Below are 15319 nucleotides of genomic sequence, written 5' to 3'. Positions count from 1 at the left end.
CACTGGCCCGAGCCCAGCCTGCGCTAGTGGATCCCCTCCAGGGCCTCCCACAGGGTTGTTCCAGGCCTCAGCTTTGCCGGAAGGCCACACCACCTCCGACCTCCGCCTGCTCTGGGGATGCTCCCAGCCCTGCTGCGGTAGAATGCGAAGTGCTAACCGGAATCCCTAGGCCACCTGTCTCCTACCCATACTTGGAGGCCCCGCTCAGACGATCCTTAAAACGTCTGAAAGGCCGTTCCTGCCAGAGTCCCTGCTACCTGTTACCTCCACCCTTATTTAGTCCTAGTGGACAGCCTCGCTCATCCCTGGGATGACACTTCTGGCGGGTGAGATGGGCCTCCCTGGGCTCTGCAGCCGGGCGTGGGCTGACCTGCCTACAGCTGGGGCCTGATAAGGTGGCAGCAAAAGGGTGGAGGGGAGGCAGTGTTGAAGCTGGGGCAAGTAATTTTCCCCAATTTACAGGGAAAAACTGAAATTCAGAAAAGTATAATGTCACCCAGGGGCTGGAACCCAGACCTTTAGCAGCTCTCACTTTCACAATGCCCTTGGGCGACTAGGCTGCAGAGGGGTTTCACCCCAACCCCAGGACACCTCAAGTGTCCCCACCAAACCTTCCTAACACCTGTCCACTTAGTAGGGAGGCCTCTCAGGGGATTAGCTGTAACTGACCCTTGCAACTGACCTATGGGACCTGAGGCCTGGCCCCTCATGGCTCCTGTCACCAGGTCTCAGGTCAGGGTCCAGCAGCCCTGACCTGACATGTGGAGCCAGAGCCACCCAATCCCGTAGGGACAGGTTTCACAACTTCGCGGATGGGGCTGTGGTGGGTCACAGTGCAGCCTCCAGCCAGAAGGATGGAGTGGCTCCCACTCCTGCTGCTTCTGACCCAATGCTTAGGGGTCCCTGGTGAGTGCCTCCCACCCTGATCTCCATCTACCTTCAGGAGGGGGTTGGGCCCATCCTCCTAGGATGAGAAAAAAGCTGGGGAGCCAGAGGCTCAGTGTACATGGGGCAGTGACCTTGGCCTCTTGAGCACAGCTGGGAAGCCCTAGGAACACACATACATTGCCCACTTAGGCCTCTATTAGCACGTCTGCTCTAGCACTGAGGCAGTGTTGGGACCACACAGATGCATGCACACAGCAGGTAGTGACCTCTCCAGAGCCTGATCTACCCCTCTAACCTAGCATATGCCTCTGTGCAGGTGAGAGCCCAGATTTGGTGTCTGAATGCCTAGCCAGGGCCCCTGGCTGGGTAATGTGATGGCTCTGGGCCTTAGCATTCTCATTTGAGAGATGAGATGGGGCAGGCTCCATCACCAACTGCTCTCACAGAGCGTACATGTTAGATCTGAGCCCGGTGCCTGCCACTAAGCAGAGGCACTGGTGATAACTACCAAGTCTGGGCCTGCTTCCCAGGGGAAATTTTTTTCACAAGTATCTGTGCAGGGCAGCTAGACTGGCCCTTGAAAGTGCATACAGGGTCCATCCCAGAACTCTTGTAGCTTTGATCCCCTGCATGAACAAAGTATGGACATACCAATACACATTACTGACATGTATGCCCACCTGACCCGCACCCACTCATGCCCACTCTGCAGGGCAGCGCTCGCCATTGAATGACTTCCAGGTGCTCCGGGGCACAGAGCTACAGCACCTGCTACATGCAGTGGTGCCCGGGCCTTGGCAGGAGGATGTGGCAGATGCTGAAGAGTGTGCTGGTCGCTGTGGGCCCTTACTGGACTGCCAGTGAGTGGCCACTGGGCCTAGATAAGACTGGGGGCAGGGCAGGCTGGGCTGTGGCGTTACCCTGTGCCTTCTCCAGGGCCTTCCACTACAATGTGAGCAGCCATGGTTGCCAACTGCTGCCATGGACTCAACACTCGCCCCACACGAGGCTGCGGCATTCTGGGCGCTGTGACCTCTTCCAGAAGAAAGGCGAGTAGGGGTGGAGAGGGACAGGGTGGGAGATAGGGGACCTCAGCCCAAGTTGATTTTCTGTCTCTTGCTCCCAGACTACATACGGACCTGCATCATGGACAATGGGGTTGGGTACCGGGGCACCGTGGCCACAACCGTAGATGGCCTGCCCTGCCAGGCTTGGAGCCACAAGTTCCCGAATGATCACAGGTGAGACAAACACCTTCCCTCCATCCCGGCCTGGGGCCTTCCCCCGGCACACACTATAGTGCTGTTCTGGGCCCTCAGATACACGCCCACGCTCCGGAATGGCCTGGAAGAGAACTTCTGCCGTAACCCTGATGGCGACCCCGGAGGTCCTTGGTGCTACACAACAAACCCTGCCGTGCGCTTCCAGAGCTGCGGCATCAAATCCTGCCGGGAGGGTAAGCGGCGCCGGGTCAAGCTGGGAGAGTGGAGGGACAATCCCACGCCCGTCCACCAACCCACTGGCTGTTTGTCTCCAGCCGCGTGTGTTTGGTGCAATGGCGAGGATTACCGCGGCGCGGTGGATCGCACGGAGTCAGGGCGCGAGTGCCAGCGCTGGGATCTCCAGCACCCGCACCAGCACCCCTTCGAGCCGGGCAAGTACGCGCAGGCGGTGTCGGCACCCAGGGGGCCGGGCTAGGGAAGGTCCAGGACTCCAGGGACAGGGCTCCGTGTAGGGCAATTGGGCGGGGCCAGACAAGCCTGAGTCCCAGGGTCTTGTTCACGCCCCATTACCGCCCCCAGATTCCTCGACCAAGGTCTAGACGACAACTATTGCCGGAATCCTGACGGCTCGGAGCGGCCCTGGTGCTACACTACGGATCCGCAGCTCGAGCGAGAGTTCTGTGACCTTCCCCGCTGCGGTAGGCGGCGGGAACCGGGCCTGTGAGGGTACCTGGGAACCTTGGGGAGGGGCGTGGCTTGACTGGGGAGGGAAGAGGGGCTGGTCGTGACCTGAGAGCATATCCCTTGGAGTACCGTACACCTGCGAAAGGCGGGTTTGGTCCCAGCCCCAGAGGGATCTCAGCTATAGCTCGGGGTCTGACCTATCTCGGTCCATCCAAGGGTCCGAGGCACAGCCCCGCCACGAGGCCACGACTGTCAGCTGCTTCCGCGGGAAGGGTGAGGGCTACCGGGGCACAGCCAACACCACCACCGCGGGCGTACCTTGCCAGCGTTGGGACGCGCAAATCCCGCATCAGCACCGATTTACGCCAGAAAAATACGCGTGCAAGTGAGGTGGGGGGCGGGTGTTGGGACGTGCTGCCGCGGGTGAGACGGGAGGAGGGTAGTCACGGGCTTAGGGCTGGAGGCTGGCGGGCTAGGACTGAGTGGAGCGCCTGCTTAGAGACCTTCGGGAGAACTTCTGCCGGAACCCCGACGGCTCAGAGGCGCCCTGGTGCTTTACACTGCGGCCCGGCATGCGCGTGGCCTTTTGCTACCAGATTCGGCGTTGTGCGGACGACGTGCGGCCCCAGGGTGAGGCCCAAGCTTGGGGGCTAGAGCCGGGGCTGGAAGCCTGGAACCGGAGGGCCAGGGCGAGGTCTCGGCCTGATGGCTGCCCCCACCCGCCGCAGACTGCTACCACGGCACAGGGGAGCAGTACCGCGGCACGGTCAGCAAGACCCGCAAGGGTGTCCAGTGCCAGCGCTGGTCCGCTGAGACACCGCACAAGCCGCAGTGAGTTCCTGGTGCTCCCGGCCCCGCCAGGGCCCTAACCCCGGGGCGGCATGTTTTGGTGTCTGGGATCTGAGCCTGGAGATGGTTGACACGACTCTGCCACGATTTTGCTCCCGCTCCTAGGTTCACGTTTACCCCTGAACCGCACGCACAACTGGAGGAGAACTTCTGCCGGAACCCAGATGGGGATAGCCATGGGCCCTGGTGCTACACGATGGACCCAGGGACCCCATTCGACTACTGTGCCCTGCGACGCTGCGGTGAGCACTAGTGATGCTTCCCCCATGACCCTGCCTCAACCCCCACCACCAAAGACTGGCTCCCTTAACCCCAGTGAACTTTGTCTTTCAGCTGATGACCAGCCGCCATCAATCCTGGACCCCCCAGGTTAGGAGTTGGGCCAGTTATGGGTCAGGCCCTTTAGCCCACCACATCCACACAGTCTGGGTTTCATCCAGCCCATCCCGTCCCACAGACCAGGTGCAGTTTGAGAAGTGTGGCAAGAGGGTGGATCGACTGGATCAGCGTCGTTCCAAGCTGCGTGTGGTTGGAGGCCATCCGGGCAACTCACCCTGGACAGTCAGCTTGCGGAATCGGTGAGGCACAACTGCTTGTCTCCCACAGAGAGCAGCTAAGGTTGTGTCCTCTGTAGTTATCCCACTGGGGGTTGGGAATCTATCCCTGCCCCTAGAGGTCCTAGCCAGAAGATGGCAGGTCTAGCATCTGTCCCAGGACTCTGTTCCCTGTCCTAATTCCCCACTCCTCCAGGCAGGGCCAGCATTTCTGTGGCGGGTCTCTAGTGAAGGAGCAGTGGATACTGACTGCCCGGCAGTGCTTCTCCTCCTGGTGAGCCTCCCTTGTGTTTGGGGACCCAGTCTCATCCCACCTTCCCCCTTCCCCAGGCAAGCTAACCAGTGAGCCTTGTGGCAATGGACTGAGAGTCACAAATGACCTAACAGAGCTTCTCTCCCAGCCATATGCCTCTCATGGGCTATGAGGTATGGTTGGGCACCCTGTTCCAGAACCCACAGCATGGAGAGCCAGGCCTACAGCGGGTCCCAGTAGCCAAGATGGTGTGTGGGCCCTCAGGCTCCCAGCTTGTCCTGCTCAAGCTGGAGAGGTATGTGGACAACCTGGGAGGGTGTGAGGTGGGACTGGGCCTTGTGGCCTCAGACCCTGAGTGCCCCCATTCTTGCTAAAGATCTGTGACCCTGAACCAGCGTGTGGCCCTGATCTGCCTGCCCCCTGAATGGTATGTGGTGCCTCCAGGGACCAAGTGTGAGATTGCAGGCTGGGGTGAGACCAAAGGTAAGAGCACAGTGCACAGGACTGCTCGTGGCCAGGAAGCCCAGCCTTGGATCTTCCTCCAGGGCCCTCTCCTTCTCCCCATTCGCCTCACTGCAGGTACGGGTAATGACACAGTCCTAAATGTGGCCTTGCTGAACGTCATCTCCAACCAGGAGTGTAACATCAAGCACCGAGGACGTGTGCGGGAGAGCGAGATGTGCACTGATGGACTGTTGGCCCCTGTGGGGGCCTGTGAGGTTGGTGGCAGGGCCCTGGGCCAGCCCTGGGAGGGTATGGGGGGGCTAGAAATGAACTATTTTATCATGAAGGGGGCTAGTCATTGCTGTGGCCCAGGGCCCTCATCAGTTCTCCTACTTGCCAGGGTGACTACGGGGGCCCACTTGCCTGCTTTACCCACAACTGCTGGGTCCTGGAAGGAATTATAATCCCCAACCGAGTGTGCGCAAGGTCCCGCTGGCCAGCCGTCTTCACGCGTGTCTCTGTGTTTGTGGACTGGATTCACAAGGTCATGAGACTGGCTTAGGCCCAGCCTTGACCCCATATGCCTTGGGAAGGACAAAACTTCTTGTCAGACATAAAGCCACTTTTCCTCTTTACGCCTGTACAGATGCTTCTTAGCCTCTGCTTCCAGGAAATGAGTCAGTGACTCCTTGCTAGGGCCTGGGTGGCTTGAGCCCAGCACACCCTGGGCTAGGTGATCTGTCCCTGGGACTACTTTTGCCCATGGGTGCCGTGGAAAGGCAGGGTCTCACTAGTCCCCCAGACATACTCTTGGGAAGGGTGGTGCAGAGTCGTTGCTAATGGAAGGGGCTGCAACAGGGAAGCTAGGCTCGTACAGAGTCCTGGTTGCCAGGACAGGCAGAGGCTAAGCCTCTCACTGTTCCTTCCCTTCTCACACTGGAGGCAGATGAAGCCCTTGTGGCTACCACACCCAGAACCTAGGGTCTCTGCACACCAGGGTGGGAGGTGGTGTTGGGATTGGCTTGGTACAAAGTACCAGCAGGAACCAGGCTCTGTGTCCTAATTTATTATGACTACATAGCCCACATTCCTCTGCCCACGCATCCGTGGAGTCCAGAGCCCAGAAAGCCTCCTGTTGCCCTGCCAGACCTTGGAGCTCCCCAAGAGCGAAGTGTGGCATAGGCTGATCAGCTCATGCAGAATGGCAGGGCTTCAGCTGCCCAAGTGTGTGCGTAGCCAGAGCACAGCATTCATGAAGCTGTCTGACTCCACCTCCACCTCTGATAGTGCGTGGGTGCTTTTGGGATAGAGCAGGAGCCTGTAGAAATTAGTCAGCAACATTTAAGGTTGGAGGGTCCTCCTATGCTCACCTGCCCACCAGCTGCCAGGGCCTTCCTGCTGCACTCACCGAACAGGCACATTCCGGGTCTTGAGGGCACGGTAATACTCCATGCCCTGCTTGAAGGGCACACGCCGGTCCTCCTGGCCCAACATCAGTAACAGTGGTGTCTTCACCTGGGTGTTCGGAGAGGAGTGGGGAGCTGTGTTGAGCTGGGCCCTGGGTTCTGGATGGATGGGCAGCACACAGGGCAAGGAGGGGGCTGCATACCTGAGGGATGTATTTGATGGGCGATTTGTCCAGCATCTCAGCCCACACGCTGAGGTCTGGCAGGCAGTCACTGCTGAAAGGAAAGCCAGCCTCCACCACGCACCTGCAAGACACTGAGCTGATGCAGACCCAGGAATTCTAGGCCTGCAGGGCTCCATGAGAATATGAGGTAGAGGAGGGAAGGGCAGGGACCTGTGGTGTATGCCTACCAGTCAGGGATGTCAGTGGAGCCCAACATGGAGGCGATGTTGATCACAGGGTTCCGGGCCACACAGGCCCTGTAGGTTTCTGGGTACTGACCAATCAAGTGGCAGGAGATGAAGCCACCATGGGAACCACCCATAAGGGCCACATGGCTTGCATCAAAGTGTTCCTCCTGGAGCACCTGTTCCACTGCAAACTGTAGGGTGGGGCAAAGCATGCTGCAGCCAGCTGCCCACTCAGCTGAATGGGGGCATCCCCCTGGCAGCCCATGTTTCAGCCTGTCCAGAAGCCCCAGCCCCTGCTACCTGGACATCCTTCACATCCTGGTGGCCCACATTGCCTGGGAGGGAGAGGATGCTGTCCTGGCCAAAGCCCGTGGAGCCACGATAGTTCACTGAGGGCGGGGAGGGACCAGACAGTGTAGTCAGGCAACATTCCCAGCCCCCTGGACACCCTTTCCACACATCTGTGAAGTAGGCCCTGGGGCCAGCTATACCACAGACTGTCAAGGGGAAGGGACCCAGAGATTTGAGGCTGCCACCGAGTAACCACAGTGCCCTTCCCCTGGAAGTCCCAAGTTAGTCCTTGTTATCACTATGCCACAGAACCAGAGGCTGGGCCCCGGCAGTTCCTGGTAGTGGTTACTAGGTCTGGGCTACAGAAAGACCTGGAGACTAGAGTGGCACCCATGGTGCTTGTACAAACCAGGTCCACCCCTCTCACTCCACCACAGTCCTAACAGAGCTGTGGGTCCCTGCTCACTCACCTAGTAGTACCGCAAAGCCCATCTTGCAAAGCATGGCTGGGAACAGCATCCAGGCAGTGACAAAGGATGAATGGGGCCCCCCTGCAGACAGGGAGCAGAGGGTGAAAGGGCCAGCTAGGAGGAGGGCTGGGAGGGCAAGGGCTCTTTAACACCAGATGCCTACCGTGGGGCATAACCACCATGGGCACCTGGGTCTTATCTGGAGGGTTGCAGGGCTGCAGTAGGATTGCTTCAAAGTCAAGGCCAGCTGCAAGGAGAGGGCAGCAGTCAGCAGGGCCAGCCTAGGGGCTTCCCCAACCAAGGGCCCATCTGTAGCTGCAGGTCTGGGGCTGACCTCTGGGTCAGAGACCTGGCCAAGGTAGTCCACACCATGACACATGGACCCCAGAAGTCTCATGCTTCTTCTGCCCTCGTCAGGGAGCCCCACCCTGCAGGGACAGCATTCAGGATGAGGTGTGGTCACTGAGACTTGTATGAGGCCTATTTTCTTTGGACCTGGGTCTTCCCACCACACATGATTTGGCCTGGTGGAGCCCAGGTGATACCCAGAGCAGGCGCTCAGATGTCTAGATGCTACTTCCCATGCCCATCCACAAGAGGAACAGAAAACCTCTTAGAGGTCATCCCCAGAAACCCCACAATGTGAGACAGGAGGTAGCAAAGGTCACCGCAGAGGCTTTGTGCTGGGGAACCTGGAGAAGACATCCCTCTGCCCCTGGCCCAGCTCACCATACTGCACATTCTCTTGCTCTGGGGGTGGCTGTAGCACCCGGATGCCCCAGTGGATGTCAGGAATGGGCTCGGCCTCCTCCAGGGACACCCACAACACTGACTGCTCCTTCCCTGCAGAAGGCAGGAACCCAACTTTCTGCCAAGGGGAAGGAATATGTCACAGGTGGCCTGGCTGCCTCCCTGCCCTTCCCTTTTGCCCACAGTGGGAAATAGGCAGCTCTCACTATGCTGGGCCCTCCACCCACCTCCAGAGGGTATAGCATGGCTTCCTGTTGTGGGATGGTATATACCAAGGTATTCACACTCATACAATCACACACAGGCACACCCTTCCCTCCTCAGCTTTTAGGCTCTGTTGTCTCCTTAGATCTATAATACCAGGACTGGGTACTTCCCCAGGCACCTTGTTCTGTACAGAGCAGATTCTAGCCTAGTAGTTCGTCCCTGTGAGTGCCAAACCCTCATGGACCATGCCAAGCTGGGCCTGTGTCTTGGCCCATCTGTATGCTGACCAGCCATGGTCAGACTCGGGGGCCAATTCCCTGACCTGGTGAGCTTGGCCTGCCCAGACCCCCTGCCTCCACGGCCTGGGACCCACCGACACTCACCAGGGTTGGAGGTAGGCTGGGTGTGGAAAACTGTGCCACCATGAGGTCCCGGTCAATTGTGAGCAGCTTCCAGCTCCCACCTGACCCTCCTGGAAAAGGCAGATGCCACTAAGTGCTTAGCAGGAGCCATCACCTTTCTTACCTGCTTCTCTTTAACAGAGTCCCAGGCTGGAGATTCTATGGAAAGGTGCCCAAGAAGGTGCCCAACTGCACATGGCCCTGGATGAGCCTCCTGCTCTCAGTCCCTTGTTCATCTGACAGACACTGGCTGGGCTGGGAACTGCCAGACCTTGAGATACATCAGACCATGCAGACACATCTGCCTGTCCCTTGGTGGCTGCTGTGTGCAGGGTGGCAGCTGGGACCGGGGAGTGTGCTGATTTGGGGCAGTGGTGTCCAAGCAGATTCTGAAGCAGTTGTACAATGAGATGTAGCTTTGGAATAATATTTTGGTAGCTTTGTGGAGGAGCGGGTACAGTCAGGTCAGGTGGAGGACTCAAAACACATCTCAAGGGCAGAATCACCAGGCCTAAGTATGGGGAAGATGCAAGAGTCAACACTGGGCTTTTCCTGAGCCCTGAGGTGGCAGAGCTGCCTCTGCCTGAGACAGGCACCCAAGGTTTGCAGAGGGAGAAAGATGACTCTGGCAGATCTTGGTAAGAGAGAGTTTTGTGGGTTTTAGGAGCAGAGGTAGGGGCCATGCTGAGGCTGGGCCAGGACACATGGAGCAGAGTTAAGTGCTAAAGGGCAGTAGAGCAGGGAAGCTAGTCTGTTGGTTGGGTAAGGGTCTGCACGGACAGGGCCTTTGGGGACCTGTTAGTAAAGGCTGTGGAACAGTCAGTGGTGCTGAGTGGCTGAGAATGCCATCACTGCCCCACATGCTGGAGCTCCAGTCCCCCACTGCCTGGCAGGCTTGCTCACCAGCCCTGTCCTTACCACCATCCCCAAAGCCTTGCTCACCAGCTGTAAGGGAGGTCACAGTGCCCACTTGGGTGTCCACAGCAAACAGGTCCTGAAGCAGAGAGGAGGCCACATGTGGGACCACATCCAAGAGTACTCCCTCTACCTATGGGTCCCTCCCCTACCTCCTCTCTACCGTCTTGGAGAGCCCTGGCCAGACCAAGGCTGTGGACAGCTATGGTGATGGTTACTCAGTGCAGTAGGGAGTAGCGTGAGGGCTTGGGTTCAAATCCCAGCACCATCACAACTTGCTGGGTGACCCTGGGCAAGGTAAGGAATGGCTTTGAGCCCCTTTGAGTTGGCACGAGCACCAAATATCACACCCAAAAGGAGCCTGGCACACTGTGGGTGCCTTTACTCCATCCCTGGGGGAAGGGCTCAGTCCTGTCCCCATCAGCTGCCATTACAGTGTGTTCAGGGACCCACCCCAGTGGCAGTCCCCTTGACCCCCAGCTAGAAATGCCTGGGAGGGGTTGCATCTCTGCCTCAGATGAAAAGGCCTGAGTTCTGCTGTGGTGTACCAGGCCAGCCTGTCCCTTCCAAGAGAAATGAGTCCAGGATGGGTAGGCAGGGTTTTAAGGGGCTGATGAGACTTTGTGGCTGGGCATTTCACCCAGGGGCATGCACGTGCTATGTCTCGGGGCGCAGGGCTCCTGGGGGTTGACCACAGGGGCTGCCCCTCAACACCATCAGTGTCCCTCACCTGCCGGCTGCGCTGAGCCGAGTCAAAGACCACTCTCTGGCTGTCAGCTGACCAGCATCCCAGAGGCAGAAGGCTGCAGTAGATCCCAGAGAAGTTCTCTGTAAAGACAGGAGGGCTGGGGCTGCATCCAGCAGTAGAGGTAGGGAGGGTCAAGTCTACAAGGCAGGCTAGGGTACTGGGGAATTCACCCAGGGCCCTGCTCAGGCACCAGTCGGGCCCCTGCAGCTTGTGGCACACATGGGGGCACCCTACGCGATGAGGAACTGCCTGAGTGGTGGCTGAGGGGCAGAGGCCTCTGGGGACCCAGAGAGGCAGAGCTCAAGAGCTCCAGAGAGAAACCGTGGGTGCTGAGAGGAAAAGCACTTGCTCTCCTGAGTTGCTTCAGTTGAGCCCAGGTAGGTACCAGGTGCTTTAACCAAGATATCATTTGTCTGTCTTATCTCCACTGTGGTGCTTAGCACAGCGTCTGGCACAGGGGGCTCAGTAAATCCTACCCTTTAATATCATCACTCACTTAACGCTCACTATAATCCTATGAGGCAGGCAGACATAATCACCCCTCCATGAAGAAATGGGAGCTCAGGGAGGCCAGGACCCTGTCCGAGGACATAGCTAATTTAGGGCAGAGCTGGGATTCATACTACGTTCCCACCACTGCATCTCTGCAACCCAAAGAGAAGACAAAGAGGCTATCCCTCATCCACTGAACTCCTGGAACTGGCCGGGTGGCCTGAGAAAACAAGAGACTCATCCTTGAGATGTTCCAGGAGAATCCAAGCAGAGCTATGAACACTCAAGACAGGAGTCTCTCAGCCAAGAGCCACCCTCCTGAAGACCCAGCTGACTTCAGAGCTGGACAAAGGTTGCTGGGGTTAGGATGGCGGACAGGATAATATCATGTCCTTGGGTCCAGAGCCTCTCAAGTGTGACATTCCAACCTAGTGCACTTCCTGAGACCCACTCGAAGGAATCATGGTTTTGGTTTGAACCAGCCATTGGAAAAATAAGAAAAATCTAATTATGACCTGCAGCACAGGAAATAACACATCATCAGCTTGGGCCACTCTGATCTCAGCTTGGTCCTACAACTCCTTGCTATCGAATTGTTCCCTATGGTGACAGCCCCACTCCCTGAGGATGCTGGGCATAGGGCTGGCCCAGCAGGGAGGGAGGGCCCTCAGAAGGAACCTAGGAAAGAAGAACGGGGCGGGATGCAACAGATGGCAGGAAAGCAGAGCTACAGGCCCCACTGCACCCACCCAGCCAGGTATGCCTTACCTCCCAGCTGCCGAGGCACAATGTCTACCACCACTGAGGTAACCTTGGTATACCAGTCATACTGCAAGAGAACACAATGGTCAGGCCCAGTAGGGGACAGGCAGTTCCCTTAGGGCACAGTGCCCCGTGCCTATCCCCTTTTGCCTCAGGTAGCCCCAGGAGAGGAGGGAACTGGAATAAGCCTGATATATCTCTTTTCTGGTGACCTGGACCAGATGCCCAAGGGGCCTCAGATAGGCATGTCCCTCTGACTTTTACTAGGGGCTCAGAGCTCTTCCTGGGGAGGGTCTGGGATTGTGTAACTCCCCACTATATCCCAGCCCCTTGCAGAGCCTGGTTACATGCAGTTGAGAGCCAAGGGGAGGAGCATTCTTGCAGATCAGCATTCTCTCAAGGTGGCATGCCCCAACAGTGCAAAGCTCTCCATGGCAGCACTCTCAACCTCTAGGCCCTGCCTTGAGAGGACAGGCAGAACTCACACTGCTGCTGCACTGAGGACAGAAGGGCACCTACTGAGGGCCCATGGGGAGATGATGCTGGCCCTTCAGCTCTCATCCACCATCCCATCTTCTTGCTGACCATCCTCCCATCCCCGCCACCTCCAGCTCACCAGGCACAGCTGGCTGCACTGATGATGGGGGATCAGAGATGGGTACTGCAGGTAGACAATGCGACATTGGTCTGGGCTCAGCCGGGGAGAAGAGACAGCCAGGGAATCATCTGAGAGGAGCTCTGGGCCAGATGGAAACAAGAGCATCACGCAGGCTGGCAGGGCCAACATGTGTCAGCAAAGCACAGGTGGGCATCAGCCACTTACCACACTTCCCCCCGATGAGGTCCACATAGTACAGGGCTGACCTGGAACCGCGAGACAGACATTCAGTCTCAAGGCCAGCTGGGCTGCAAGGTCCCTTGCCTTGCCCCACTCCCTCACCTGCGATTGGTGCAAAAGCGGATGCCCAACCGGAAGGGCTCATGCCACCAGCCCACAAACACCACACCAGCATCTCCAGGGGCCCAGAATGCCTGCAAACAAGATCACAGGGCAGAAGTGAGCAAGGGATGGTAGCTGAAGAAGGGCCCCAGACTCCAGGAGGGACATAGGCTGTTGCTGCTGACCTGTCCAGGGGACACATTCTCAGGGACCCCCTCAAGCACAGAGATGTTGCCACTCTCGACATCCAGCACGCAGAGCACAGGGATGCTTTTGGAAACCATGTTTTCTCCCCAGTCTTCGTAAAACACAAACTGATCCCCCTGAGAACACAAGATACTCAATGCCCAGCCTGTCTATAGGACCTGCTCTGCTTCCTAGAAGCTACTGCCTCCCCAGGTCTGACAAGCACAGTATGGGAAGGGAGCACACTGAGCCCCAGGGCTGCCCTGCTGGGCCTTCGTGGATTGACCACGAGCACCTTGATGGGTTGGTCTGGCTTCTTCAGCCTGGCTATCTCATCATCGCTGGCACTGACGTCCAAGGCTTTGGTCTGAAAGAAGGACTCGGCCTTGGGGCGCTTCCTCTCTGCCACATACAACAAGTGTGTCTCCGAGTGCGACCAGGACAGGCAGCCAAAACAGTCTGGGTGCAGGGAGGGCCAATCAGGGGGGGGCCCAGGGCTACGGCTACCCCTCCTGTCCACCCTGCCTGCTCACCAGCCAGATGCCTCACCATCCTCATAAACAGGCCCATGTTTCTCCAGCACTGATAGGTTGAAACTCTTGAGCTTCCGGTTCTTCTCCCAGACCTGAGGACATCTGGGCATTAGGCTGTTTGCCCGCTAACAGAGCCTTATCTGTGGGGCAGAGCCTCTCTCTAGTCACCCACTACCTGGTCCCATGTAGACTCACCTCCAGGAACTGCTTCTCTTCCCCAGGGCCCGTGCCTCCAGCCTTGCGCAGCACAGCTTTCATGCTGCCTGAAGGAGACTCTCTGCTCAGCAGTCTGTGGACATGGGGTAGCACAGGTCAGGAGTATCTTGCAATAACCCCTTCCTGCTCCCTTACTGGGCACCACCTCTTAGGAGAGATTCTTGAGGCTCTGGCCCCACACCAGCTTCTGGAGCACCTTGCCTTTCCTCCCTGAGGCAGAAACTCTACTCTCCCCAGCTCCCCCAGGCCACCACAGGCTCTAGTCCAGGTGAGTTTGGAGCAAGCCTCCGTTGCTTATCAGGCCATGTCACCAGAAACTGAATGAGCTCCCAAGGGGGCAAGAATCTGGCTCCTGGCCTCCCTTCTAGGCACATGGTGGGCATTCACAAAAGACTTGCATTGCAGACGCTGTGGCCTTGCTCACAAGATTCCTTCCTCAAACTTACTCCCCCCGGGTCTCCACACTGTTGCCTGCAGGTCCGGCAAACACCACTGAGTCTCCGTCATGGAACACCAGGTATTGGCGGCAGAATCGAATGTTCTCCATGCGTTCCAGGTCCCTCTGGGTCCACTCTGTGAGGGGAGGCATGAGGCTGCTCACCTTGTCTTGGCTACTCCTGGCTACTGCCCCCCAGCCCACCTGACCCAGGAAGGCCTAGATCTTCCTCAGTCTCTCAATCTGTCTCCAGACACTGACACCCTGGCTGCGGGCTGGACAACACTTGTCCACAACCCTAGTCCAGGCCTCCAGAGCCTGAGCTGACAGCCTCTTTGAGAGAACCCCCTAGTAACCCCAGCACCCACCCTGGAATCTTGAGGGCAGCCTGGCATGTGTATGGGATGGAGTGTTGGCGGAGCACCCTACAAAGTCCACGCCCTGAGCCCAGGTTTGAATTCTACCCCTACACCATCATCTCGTGCACTCATGGGCACCATCCGATAACGCCCCGCACGCCCCCGCCTCCCCACACACCTGTGTGCAGGGACCTGTGGGAGTGTATCCTCCAAGTACAGGCGGGCTCCCCATACACCCTTACACATTGTCAAGCAGCGAGCCCTCCACACCCGCTTCCTTCCCACCCCAGTGCGCGACCCCGTCGCCAGCCAGTTCCCCTTCGCACACACACCAGTGTGCACCGTCCGGTACTGGCCGCCGTACTGTGTGGTGACCTCCGGGCCCAGGCAGGCGGCGCTCAGCGCCGGCTGGCGGCTAAGGCCCCGATACAGAGCCGCCGCCTCCTCGGGCTCGCTCAGCAGCACCTGCGCAGGGGACACACCAGGGTCAGGCCCGGTCCGGGCTGCAGGGACCACGGGGACCGCGGGCCGAGCCCTCACCTGACGTTCCATAGTCTCCTCTCTGCCGCCTGGGCGAGGCGGGGCGGGGGGGGTGCTCGCGCCCGGAAGTGAGGCTTCCGGGGGCGGAGCCTGGGACCGCCCGGGCTGTCTCCGCCCCTGCCCTGCGGCAATCTGGGAGGGGGGGCTTTCGGCGAATAGGCGAGAACCGTTGGCAAGGGGCGGGCCTTGACGGTGAGAGGACCCGGCCTGGCAGCGAGAAGTCCCGGGTGGAGAGAGCAGGGGCGTCGAGAGGAGGAGCTGGCCTTCAGGGGCGGACTAGTCAAGTGGGGGGCGGGGCCGTGGGCCGAGTCCCGGGCCTCTTACCGAGGGGCGAGGCGTTGGATCTCGGAGGAGAGAGGG

The 15319-nt window shown here is 58.6% G+C and overlaps 3 protein-coding genes across 5 annotated transcripts in view; 1 reads left to right on the top strand and 2 right to left on the bottom strand.

Moving 5' to 3' along the window:
- LOC105480449 (ring finger protein 123) overlaps positions 1-6285 on the bottom strand; it is a 41308-nt gene extending 35023 nt beyond the window's left edge. Inside the window, exon 1 of the mRNA XM_011739349.3 lies at positions 6266-6285. The gene's annotated coding sequence lies outside the window, so the exon portion shown is untranslated. The remainder of the gene's footprint in view (positions 1-6265) is intronic.
- LOC105480450 (macrophage stimulating 1) lies at positions 11-5530 on the top strand. 3 transcript variants are annotated; one of them, XM_011739354.3, is made up of 19 exons: positions 11-326; positions 726-906; positions 1601-1748; positions 1825-1937; positions 2015-2129; positions 2208-2344; positions 2426-2546; positions 2691-2809; positions 3012-3180; positions 3295-3425; positions 3524-3626; positions 3750-3886; positions 3978-4013; positions 4102-4222; positions 4395-4472; positions 4600-4746; positions 4828-4934; positions 5031-5170; positions 5296-5530. In XM_011739354.3, exons 2-19 carry the CDS (start codon positions 813-815, stop codon positions 5455-5457), a joined length of 2178 nt encoding a protein of 725 aa, XP_011737656.1. In that variant the 5' UTR covers positions 11-326; positions 726-812; the 3' UTR covers positions 5458-5530. The 3 variants fall into 3 exon arrangements, with proteins under 3 accessions (XP_011737656.1, XP_011737657.1, XP_024648307.1); XM_011739355.3 differs by lacking the exon at positions 726-906; XM_024792539.2 differs by lacking the exon at positions 1601-1748.
- Positions 5941-15109, bottom strand: LOC105480452 (acylaminoacyl-peptide hydrolase). The gene is made up of 22 exons (XM_011739357.3): positions 14960-15109; positions 14752-14884; positions 14071-14197; positions 13604-13697; positions 13425-13500; positions 13171-13334; positions 12875-13012; positions 12690-12781; positions 12573-12613; positions 12366-12487; positions 11756-11816; positions 10478-10575; positions 9775-9826; positions 8815-8903; positions 8204-8342; positions 7638-7721; positions 7475-7555; positions 7014-7102; positions 6714-6904; positions 6505-6607; positions 6304-6410; positions 5941-6213 (listed from the first exon to the last, which is right to left on the bottom strand). Exons 1-22 carry the CDS (start codon positions 14969-14971, stop codon positions 6108-6110), a joined length of 2199 nt encoding a protein of 732 aa, XP_011737659.1. The 5' UTR covers positions 14972-15109; the 3' UTR covers positions 5941-6107.
- Positions 15110-15319: the final 210 nt, after the last annotated feature.

This window comes from Macaca nemestrina, chromosome 2 (genome assembly GCF_043159975.1).
Source record: "Macaca nemestrina isolate mMacNem1 chromosome 2, mMacNem.hap1, whole genome shotgun sequence".
NCBI lineage: Eukaryota > Metazoa > Chordata > Mammalia > Primates > Cercopithecidae > Macaca > Macaca nemestrina.
This window is presented reverse-complemented; position numbering and strand designations above follow the sequence as displayed.